Source organism: Tupaia chinensis, unplaced genomic scaffold (genome assembly GCF_000334495.1).
Source record: "Tupaia chinensis unplaced genomic scaffold, TupChi_1.0 Scaffold146828_1, whole genome shotgun sequence".
In the NCBI taxonomy this organism is placed as follows: domain Eukaryota; kingdom Metazoa; phylum Chordata; class Mammalia; order Scandentia; family Tupaiidae; genus Tupaia; species Tupaia belangeri.
In genome coordinates, this window is record NW_006206682.1 from 1,828,889 (window position 1) to 1,840,760 (window position 11,872).

The window sequence follows — 11,872 nt, forward strand, 5'->3', positions numbered from 1 at the left end:
TAGACTTCTAGCATTTCACTGGATTTCTAGAATTTAGAGTAGGCTGAGGTGTATGGATTGCAGAATGAATTAACTTGCTGTTATTAGAGTTCCAGTAATTTATACTGCTCACCCTGCTTGTTCAAATCAGAGCTGGTTGTCACATTTCTCTTTTTCATCTCTAAATGAGCGTAAACAGGAATCAATCTGCTAACTCCAAATATGCTACTTGGGCATGAGAATTATAAAATGTTCTCTACCCTTCTCTTATATGCCTAAAAGTAGGACATAGTTAATTTGACTAGAGACAGACAGAGAGAACAAGGAGAAGTGAGAAAATAAGCCGCCAGGTCCAGGACTCGAACTGCCATTGGCCATGTGGGAGTCTAGCACCTTAATCACCATGCTACCTGCTGGCTCCTCCTACTGATATTTTGTAGCAGATTAATTATTTTTTTTTTTTTTTTTTTTTTTTTTTTGTTTGTTTGGAAAAAGATTTAAATGGCTTCTAAAGGAAAAAAAAAATGAACCACAAGTGTATAAATTTATTGAACCAAAAAATTACTAGATTTGTGTCACAGGTTATGTCTCATTACTTCTGGTTTCATGTATTTGCCTTGTTTTTAACGTCTACTCTAACAAGTAAAGAAACCGAATTGACTCATCATCCAGTTCCCTTTGTTTCTTCCCACCAAGAAAATATTAGTGTCTACACATGCATTCAGGTGATGTGTGATGTTGTTTTTCTAATACATTTAAACATATTGTCAAGTTTTTACTTTCTTTCCTGAAAACATCATATACTGAAGAAATGTAAGTATTTACTTCCATAATTATAAGTAATAATAAAAATCTTGAGCCAGCCAGTGGTGTGATAATTAAAGTGGCTGGATCCTACATGGCCGACTGCATAGTTTGATTCCTAGACCTGGCTTAAAAAACATGTTGTGGGGGGAACCAGCAGTTAGCGTAATGGCTATGTTGCTGGACTCCCACGTAGTCGATTGCGGTTTGCGTCCTGGACCCGGTGGCTTAGAACTCACGCCGGGCACGTGTGCGTGTGTGCCCAAGATCCGGAGAGGAGAATGGAGGAGAATGGAGAAGGGATTGCGGCGTGACCATCCCCCCTGGGGGGTGATTTCTTGCTTTCTGTCTCCATGTCTCTCTCTGTCTGTCTGGCAAGCGCACGTGCCCTATAGTGAAAATCTCTCAAAAAAAAAAAAAACATGTTGGGGGTGGGAGGAGCAGCAGATGGCACAGTGGTTATATAACTGGACTCTCACATAACTGACTGCGGTCTGAGTCTGGACCTAGGGACGTGAAAATCATATCAGGAGTGTGTATGTGCATACCCTAGATCCTGAGAGGAGAACGGATTGCAGCATAGCCATCCCCTTTAGGGAGTGATTTTTCACTTTCCCTCTCACTGTCTGTATTTCTCTCTCCAGAGAACACATGTGCCCTATGGCAAAAACATCTAAAACACACACACACACACACACACACATACATTGAGTCCATGTGTAGAGTGCCCAAAATTCCAAGAGGAAAATGGAGAAGAGATTGTGGCATGATCATTCCCTGTGGGGGGGTGCTTCTTATTTTTCCTTTCTGTCTCTCCAGTGAGTGTACATGCCCTCTAGCAAAACCAAACAAGCAAAAAAAAAAAAAAAAAAGCAAACTTTAGTTTGTTTTGTTTTGTATTTATTATGTTATTAGTTGTAAATTTAGCAACCAGAAAAATTTGAGTGACAAGTTACTTCTTGTGTTTTTTTTAGTGTTTGATGTATTTTTCAAAAATTTTATTTATTTAACTTTATTTAGTTATTTATTTTAATTTGACGAGAAAGAGAGAGAAAAAGCAAGAATACAAGCCACCAGGTCCGGGACTCAAACCATAGTCGGCCGTGTGGGAGACCAGCGCCTTAACCACTAAGCCACCTACTGGCCCCACTATATGAGTTTTTAGCAGGGTGAGTTTTAGAGTATTTATTATTTTTTTGTAGTTATTGCCAGACAATTTACAGTTTACATGCGTTAAGAGATTTCTTACACAGGCTGGCAGGTGGCATGGTGGTTAAGGGCACTGGACTCCCACATGGCCCACTGTAATTTAAGTCCCAGACCTTGTGGCTTGCTTTCTCACTTTCTCTCGCTCTCTTATCAAATTAATATAAATAAATAAATAAATAAAGTTAAATAAAGTAATTTTTTAAAATTTCCTAAGTTGATTAATTCTGTAGAGATTTTTGCCATAGGGCATGTGCACTCACAGTGAGAAACAGATACAGTGAGGGAAAGTGAGAATTTACCTCATAGGAGGGATGACCATGCCGCAGTCCCTTTTTCTCCATTCTCCTCCCGTGATCTTGAGCACTCACACACACATACAACTGGCATGAGTTTCAAGCCACTGGACCTAGGACTTGAACTGCCCTTGGCCATGTGGGAGTCCAGCAATATAACCACTAATCCATCTGTAGCCCCTTAATGTAGTATGTTTTAATTGGACTCTTCCTAAGTCTTCTGTAGTCTATATTTTCAAAAGAACTTATTATGAAATATAAAATATAAGTAAGGTCAAGAAATAGAATATTGTCAGCATCTCAAAAGCCCCCACATGCCACTTCTCAATCACTGTTTCCCTCTCTCCTCCAAATGTAACTACTGTCTTAACTCTTGTAATAATAAGTTTCTTGCTTTCTTTATACTTTTATCATTCAGTCATGTATCCCCAAACATAGTTTTACTTGCTTTAAAAAAGTTAGGTAGGGGCCAGGAGCTGGTATGGTGGTTAAGGAGTTGGACTCCCACATGCTCTGTTGCAGTTTAAGTCCTGGACCTGGTGGCTTGCTTTCTCACCTTTTCTCTCTCACTCTGTCCCTCTCTGGTCAAATTAAAATAAATGAATAAAAATAAATAAAGTTAAATAAAATAATTCTTTTTAAAAAGTTATGTAAATGGATTAGAATGATACATGTTCTTTTGTATTTGTGAGTCAGGATTATATGCAAGCAAAAAAACCAGCAACAACAAGAAAACATGTGCTGCTCTACCCCCCACACACACACACAAATCAAAATTATATGCAGACAGATTCCAAAAACAATTTCCTGGGGAAAGTGCAATAGGAAAAACAGTAAAGAGACTTAGGAGTTAAAGATGTATGTTTTACTTGTGGCTTTGCCTCCGACCAGCAAAGATAACCTCAAATTATCACTTGAATTCTTAGGATCTCCATTTTCTTCTATAAACATGAGAGAGTGGGTTAAAGTGATCATTAGGATTCTTTCAGCTTTAAAATGAATGAAACTAAATAAATATTGTACTAAGATAGCCTTCATTTCTTTCATTTTTGTTTTCATCAGGTTGTCTTGGAGATACCCAGTTTTGTTTTAGATTTCGACAGTCTTCCGGGAGGAGGGTATCACTGCATTGTCTCCTGGATCAATTTGAGAAAGATTTACCAGTTTACTTAAAGGTTGGAAAACTAGTCATAGAAAAATGTCTATGTGAGAAGAAACTGTAAAACTCATTTATTCAATGACCTCTGATAGCATTCAGGAGTATTTTGCTTTGTTTTGTTACTATATTATATAGCCTCACTTTCTCAGTGAATCTAATTTAGAAGAATTTAGCCTGTGAATGAAAAAGTTTATAAAGTTCCTGTTGCTGAAACATTGTGATGCCATTTTGAATTATAGAAATGGATTAGAGTGTTGAGGCTATTTCATTTCATTGCTTAATAATTCTTGTTTAGATGTGGGAGCAGTAAACAGTAAATATCATCCAGTGTTGAGTAGTCATTCTCTATGGTAGTTCCTTTGTACTGTCAGATACCGTCTACTGTCATGTGTCGCTTAATGGCAGAAAAATTTGATAACAAATGTGTCAGTAGGTGGTTTTTATCATCATGGGAACAACATAGGGTGTACTTACACAAACCTAGGTGGTAGAGTCTTCTACACACCGAGGCTCTATGGTCTGGCCTGTTATGTTATGAAACACTGTCACATAGGAGGTCTGTTGTTGACCAAAGTATTATTACGTGGTGCATGGCTATAGTTGTCTCTTGGATTTTTAAAAATGAGACCTATTTTACAATTGCTATTTTTGAAACAATTTAAATAATTTGAATGATTTCAGCTCAATGTCCTGCCAGCACATCCTATACAAACTTGAGATCATTTCTCTGAAACCAGCTTTTATAGTTTATCTCCTTGGGTCCACCAGTGGCAGGAATTCTCTCTTAGTAGAGACACCGCCTTTGAAATTGATGAAACTGGATAAAGAGCCTTCTACTCCTTCCATGATCTGTTGCTACCACATGAACATGCTCTTCCAATTGATGATAATAATAGCTGTTACCTATTAGAACTTGTTATTTTCTAGGCACTGTATTAATAAACGTGTATCATCTTAGTAATTCTCTCTACAGTGCTCTGAAAGAGTTCCTTTTGCAGGTGAGAGAATTACTAATGAGCATAAGAACATTTCCCAAGGACATCTCACTTGTTTTGTTTTTAGATTTTTGTTATAGAATGTGTGTGCTTGCAGGAGGTAGACAGGCAAAGTGAGAAATCACATCCCAGGTGCAATGGCCATGCCGCAATCCCTTTTCCTCCACTCTCCTCTTGGGATTTTGGACACAGACACACATGCGCCCACCATGTTTTTCAAGCCACTGGGTCCAGGACTCAGCCCAGGGAGTAAGCCATGTGGGATCCATTGCCTTAACCAGAATGCCATCTGCTGTCCCTTCATCTGTTTTTTGTTTGTTTGTTTGTTTTTTGTTGTTTTTTTGTTTGTTTGTTTTGTGTTTAGATTTTTTTGTAATAGGGTGCATATGCTTGCCAGAGAGAAGGAGGGAAGGAAGGTGAAAAATCACCCCCCAAGAGAGGTGGCCATGCTATAATCCCTTCTCTTCCATTCTCCTCTCAGGATTTTGGGCATACATGCACACATGCTTGGCATGTTTTTCCGGCCTCCCGGTCTGGGACTTAAACAGGACTTAAACCAAGGAATTGGACATGTGGGATCCATTGCTTTAATCACTATACCACCTGCTGACCCACTCACTTGTATTTTGTTTTTGTTTTTGTTTTTGTTTTTGAGAGGTTTTGGCTTTAGGGTATGTGCACTCACCAGAGAGATACAGAGAGACATAAAGCAAGATGTTGCCCCTCAGGGGGAATGGCTGGGCCACAGTCCCTTCTCCTCTGTTCTCCCCTTGGAATTTTGGACATGCACATACACATGCCTGGCATAAGTTTCAAGCCACTGGGTCTGGGACTTGAACTGTGGTTGACCATGTGGAAGTTTAGCACCTTAACCGCTGTGCCACATGGTAGCCCCTCACCTGTTTTTTTATTTTTTTTTAATCATAACTTATCTTACACAGTGTTGCCAGCCAAAATGTACCTATGTAGTATAAAACTAATTAAAATATAAAATGACTACTAGTTGCTTAGTGAGTAAAGAGCTAATGTCAGTACTATTTCCTCATGTTCCCTTTTGGGACCTTCTAAAATAAGACTCTTTACCTTTCCAATTTTCACCCTCACCTCCCTTTTATATTGGCTCCATATTTTAGCCAAACTGATCTGAGGGTTTTTTTTTTCTTTCTTTTTTTAAAATTTTAATTTGCTAGATGGCACATGTGCTCATTAGAGACAGAGAATGGTGAGAAGTCACCCTACAGGTGAATGGCCACACCATAATCCCTTCTCTACCATTCTTCTCTTGGAATTTTGGGCACACACACCTATAGGCCCAGTGTGTTTTTCAAGCTGCTGGCTCGGGACTCACACTTCACAGTCAATAACGTGGGATGTAGTCACCTTAACCACCGTACCACCTGTCCCTTACAGCTTGTGTTTTTTCATCTGTGCTTTTACTCAAACTCTGGGCCCTCTAAACCTGGAATGTCTTTGTTTAAATAATATCCATTCTTCAATGCCCAGTTCAAAACATCTCCCTCGGCCTTCCTGTAACATTCTGTGTTTTCTTTACCGTACCCACCCTCCTTTTATATAACGGTCGGTTTTTTATTTTTCATATCCCTCCTTGATTGTGATCTCCCTAAGAACTTGGTCATATGCATCTTTTTATTTTCTCTAACACAATACTTTGTTCCAAGTAGGTGGTCAGTAAATGTTTGTTGAAGGAATAGCAGTCAACTAAGGAACTCAGCCAACGTTTATTCCATTGAGATGTAAAATCTTAAGCTTTTTCGAATGTAATATCTTTCAGTGTACCCTGATGAACATTCTGTTTCATTATTATTAAGTTAAAATGTAACTGACTTCCCAAAATGGCATTTAACGCCTTTTATTTTCTCCCTGGAAAGTTTATATTAGAACATCTTATTCTGTTAAAAGACTGACCTCCAAAAGACTGACCCCCTCAGCCTTGACAAATTCAGTAGTATAGGCAGAATTTAAAAAAAAAAAATTGAGGAAAACAGAATTTGATTGTTTCTTAATTTCGATTGACTAGTATAGATATGAATAAAGAACATAAGCTGAGTAAGTTCTGGGGGAAATAGGAATTTTTTTAGTACTTAGATGATAATGATCTCATTTTTGAGCCGCTTAGCAGGTTTTTATCTGACAGTTGTTTCTGTTTGTTGGTGGAAAAGCGTAACTCATTCTTTAGACACCTTACATCTTGTTGTGGGTTTGTAAAGGAACCTGATGTTGATATTGAAAGGATGGCGATGTATGCATATTTTTATTTGTCACTTCTTTCATAGAAGGATCCTGCTTATTTTTATGGATATGTGTATTTCCGACAAGTTCGAGACAAAACTCTAAAAAGAGGCTACTTTCAGAAGGTAATTTTCATATACATTAATAAAATTTTTTATTTTTTCATGCCAGAGGTTGTGACATACATGAGAAAGAGAGAGAGAAAGCACCCCCTTCCCCAGTGAGGTCTGATCATTGCAAATCCTTCTTCCTCTATTTCTTCATCTTGTCGGGACCCTGGTGTGTGCATGCACATACGCCTGTCATGGTTTTCAAGCTAATGGGGCAGAACTTGAGCCCTGTTAAGCCACGTGGGTTTTTGGCTTCCCCTATATAGCGCTTAACTGTCATGCTAGGGACTTGACCAAAGAAAGTATGTTTTTGTGATTAGAAAAATAGAAACTGTTTAGGTTTAAGTCTTCAGAGTCTTTGGTATGGTATTTTTATCTTTGAACATAATAGAGTTTCTATTTTATCCTTTTTTGTTTTAGATTTTAGACACCTGTTCCTAGATTTTTTTTTTCCTCTTTTTTTTTTGAGATATAGGAAGTCGGGGGGAGAGAAAGACAGGCACTCTCCAAAGGGTCACATGCCTCAGTCATCTCTCCAGTCCTCCTACGCCAGCTAGAATCATGGCATGAGCATGCCAGTGTTGCACAGGTCACCTTCAGACTGAACCGAGCCCGTTGTCCACATGGTATCTCGCATTGTAGGTCAGCACACCATTGTTTCATTACTACGTCTGGACCTTGATGTAGTTTTATTTATTTTTTTTTAAGAGAGATTTCTTTTTCGTTATTTTTAAACTAATTATTTATTTTATTTATTATCATTATTATTTTTAATTTGACCAGAGATAGAGAAAGAGAGAGGGAGAGAGAGAAAGTGAGAAAGTAAGCCACCAGATCTGGGACTTGAACCACAGTCTGCCACATGGGAGTCCAGTGCCCTTAACCACCATGCCACCTGCTGGCCCCCCCCTTTTTTTGAAAGAGAGATTTTCATTATAGGGCGTGTGTGCTTGCCAGAGAGACAGAGAGAGAGAGAATGTGAGATCACCCCCAGGGGATGGCCATGCTGCAGTCCCTTCTCCTCCATTCTCCTCTTGGTATCTTGGTCACACACACATACATGCCAAGGTGTGAGTTTTAATCCTCCAGGTTAGGGACTTGAACCACGGTCACCTACATGGGAGTCCAGCAACATAACCGTTATGCCACCGGCTGGTCCCCCTGTACCTAGTTTTTATTTTTATTTTTTTATTTTTTATTTTGAGAGGTTTTTTCACTATAGGGCACATGTGCTCGCCAGACAGACAGAGACATAGAGATAGAAAGCAAGAAATCACCCCCCAGGGGGGATGGCCACGCCGCAATCCCTTCTTCTCCATTCTCTCGGGATCTTGGGCATGCACGCGCACGCACCCGGCGTGAGCTTTAAGCCACCGGGTCCGGGACACGAACTGCAGTCAACTATGTGGGAGTCCAGCGACATAGCCAATACGCTAACTGCTGGTTCCCCCCTAGTTTTTATTTTGAAAGATGGTAAGGGGGATTTTTTTCAAGGGGGGCCGTGGTAACAGGTGCAATCTTTCAGTAAGGGAGAGAGGTTGAACTCAATTCCCTGTCCCTAGATTTTTAACTGGTATTGAAAATTTGCTATTATGGAACTCTTTGAGAAGTCAGAAGAGTCTGCATTTTATGTTTTAGAATAAGGGAAAAAGTAAATAGTAATATTATTACAACTAATAAAAACTTGCAATATCTTTTTTTTTTGAAGAGCCAGTAAATAAACTTTAACAATTATAACTTTAACAATAAATAACTAAAGTTATACTTTAGTTATTATGCTTTCCATTCTAAATGTACAGTCTTTTCCTTTCTTAAAAAAATATCAATTGGTCTATTTAATCCCAGTTTTTAGGACACATCTTTCTTTTTGTAACTACAATTTGCCCTGACCACTAATTGATACTGGATAGAAAGGTAGAGTGATTTTCAAGAAAAAAAATATACATTAAAGAAAAAAATCAGCATAATCTATATCTGATGTAATCTAACTATGAAGTCATAGCTTCTAAGTATGTGGCTCTGGAAATGGAACCGTAAGAATTTAACAATCATGAGTCTTTAGCAAAAGCATCATAATTTGCTCTTTTCTTTGTAAAAGAAAATTTATATGACTAATTCCTAATATTTCTGTAGATAGCAGTAGCTGAGCTTTGGAAATAATCCATGATGTCTGTTTAAAGGAAGTTGTTTTTCCTGAAGAGCAGGAAAAGCTGAATATGCCTTTATACTCTGAAAATGTAGTAATAAGGTTAAACATTTTGTGTCCTGCAGCAGTGGTTTTATGTTTCTTTTTAACCATACACTGTAAGAAAAAGAAAAAAAAAAAGCTTTTGTATTTAAAAATCTACACTTATTGCTGAGTGTTGCTTGTTAATAATTGCTCATGCAAGAAGTAAATGACAAAGCTAAATTATAATCATTAGGCAATTAAAATATTGTTTCTTTTTTTCTCCCAGTCATTGGTTTTGATCAGCAAACTACCCTATATTCATTTTTTTCACACTGTGCTCAAACAGATAGCACCAGAGTATTTTGAAAAGAGTGAACCTTATTTGGAAGCAGGTAAGTTACACATTGTATAGATTATACCTTTATGAAGGAGTTTTTAAAATTTTAATGTAAATGAGTGATAAAAATGAAATTTTCCTTCTAAAAATATATTGGGTTGTTGGAAAAGTCAGGCCATATATTTCTGTTTTTCTATGCAAAAATGCAGCAGATTTTTCTGACAGCTCAATAGATAAGAATATAAGGTCTGTGTGATGAGAGAGAGATAATAAACTATTTGTCTGGCATCATTTTTTACTAATAATTTAATTTTATTATCATTATTTTTCAATTTTGACCCGAGAGAGACAGAGAGAGAACAAGCTACCAGGTCCAGGACTCGAACTGCATTCGCCCATGTGGGAGTCCAGCACCTTTAACCACCAAATTACCTGACAGCCCCTTGTCTGGCATCTTTACCTACAAACACCAAAAACTATTTCTTCTGTTAACTTCTCTAATAATATGATTCCTGTTTATTAGGATAATAATCAATTTGAGTTGGCAGTACTGATACTTAGTAATCATTGAACAGAAATTCTTAGTTATTTGGTACAAGTGGAAGGCCTCTGCCAGGTCGACTGAATGATAAAACTCCCTTTGAAGCTATCGATTTCAAAAATTTATTAACTAATTTATATCCTAGATTGTAAGTGTATTTCTGAGTGAAATGTAAGATATCTTCATCAGTATTACTTTTCTTTTACCTCTTATTTTTTGTTCTTCCCAGTATATTTTTCTTTCTTTACTTAGAGTTCTAATTGCTAAGGCCCCACTTTTCACACTTTAACATTTCCACGTATACTAGAGAAATATTTTGTTTTATTTTTCAGCTTGTAATGATGTTGATCGATGGCCTGCCCCAGTGCCAGGGAAAACATTATACCTACCTATCATGGGGGTGGTAATGAAGGTAATAGCTTCTGTCTCATTTGCCTCCTTATTTTAAAAAACTTTGTAGGAAGTTCACATGTGTGTTTTGGTTTTTAACTTCTTTTTTTTCCTTTTTATTTATTTATTTAGGTTTTTGCCATCAGGCATATGCACTTGCTGGAGAGAGACAGTAAGAGGGAAAGTGAGAAATCATTCCCCCTTCCCTCTGAAGGCTTTGGCCATGCCACAGTCCCTTCCCCTCCATTCTCATCCTGGAATTTTGGGCATGCATGCACACATGCCTGGTGTGATTTCCAAGCCGCCAGGTCTAGGACATAAACTGCAGTCAGCCATGTGGGAGTCCAGCACCCCAGTCACCATATCACCTGCTGGCTCTGCTCTTTAGCTTCTTAATAAAATTTAGTGGTGTTATTACTGTCACATGTTTGTTGTTGATGGGAGGTGTTATAGAGATACCATAGTTCATCCTGTTTTCCAGAACCATTCGTCAGACAACTCCAGGCATCTGTAGAGTTTGCACAGGAGTGTCATTTGTATCCAAAACATGTTGCTAAGTAAAAATTCTAGAAGGCCATTGTCCCAAAGATCAGCCTAAAGTGGAGTCACTCATGCTTACATGTCACATCATCAAACTAAAACTTCAGGAAGCTGATAGATCCCAAATAGACCAGTGCCTTCAGAGATGGGGTGGTATGCAGGAACTGATCATTTGTTGATCTGAATATGATTTATCAAAAATAAAGAGAAAGTAGGGAAGTAGTTCTTGGTCCTAAATGTTCTTAATATCTACTGTCAGAATAAACGTGTTCATCCCAGAGTGTTGTGCTCTCCTGAGTTGTTTTTTTCTGTGAATAAATTAGCATTTTGCTCTGAGAGTCTGAGTGTGCTCTAAGTGCTTTACAGTTCGCTATCAAATTGGACTTACTTTTGACAATATTCTGTCTTTAAATGTACTCATTTTTTTGTAGGGTATGTATTTATTTTCCCCAGGAAATCATCAAAAGTAGTACCTATAGCTCTGGGTTAAGAGTTCTCATGGTTTCCTGTGAAATTTATCCAAAAGTTTGGCAAGCTTGAGAGGGTGTGTTTGGGTGTGTGTATATTAATGAAGCACAGATTAGAACAGTGAACGGGAATCAGTGTGAGGTTGATGTCCTTCCTGTTTTCAGCTCATTTGCTTCTCAGTGGACTAGTGATTTATATGTGTTTGGGTTATGAAAACCTTGATTCACCTTCTTCTGTAACAAAAAAAGAAAAAATGACTAGTTTTTCAATCTGACATAGATACTGTGTTTTTGTAGTTTTGTAGGCATTTTTAGCATATGTTTATAGCAACAGTAGTACTTCTGGTTTTGTTTTGTTTTGTTTTAAGAGACTTTTGCTATATGGCATGTGGGAGAGACAGAGACATTGTGGGGGGTGACCACGCCACAGTCCGTTCTCCTCCATTCTCCTCTTGGAATTTTGGGCACGCATGCACGTGTGCCTGGCATGAGTTTTTAAGTTGCTGGGTCCGGGACTCAAATCATGGCCGAGTACATGGGAGTCCAGCGACATAACCATTACACCATCTGCTGGTCCCCTCCATACGTCTATTTTCTGTCTTTAAATCTTTGTTTGTTTGTTTTTAAT

The 11,872-nt window shown here is 38.1% G+C and overlaps 1 protein-coding gene across 3 annotated transcripts in view; it reads left to right on the forward strand.

The window, feature by feature from the left end:
• Positions 1 to 11,872, forward strand: part of DENND6A (DENN domain containing 6A) — a gene marked incomplete at both ends in the record, with an annotated part of 33,665 nt that overhangs the window by 2,863 nt on the left and 18,930 nt on the right. For 2 of the 3 annotated variants that reach the window (XM_014584428.1, XM_014584430.1), the window contains 4 exon segments: positions 3,348 to 3,460; positions 6,734 to 6,814; positions 9,256 to 9,361; positions 10,180 to 10,259. In XM_014584428.1, coding sequence (XP_014439914.1) covers positions 3,348 to 3,460; positions 6,734 to 6,814; positions 9,256 to 9,361; positions 10,180 to 10,259 — 380 coding nt within the window. 3 annotated transcript variants of the gene reach the window in all.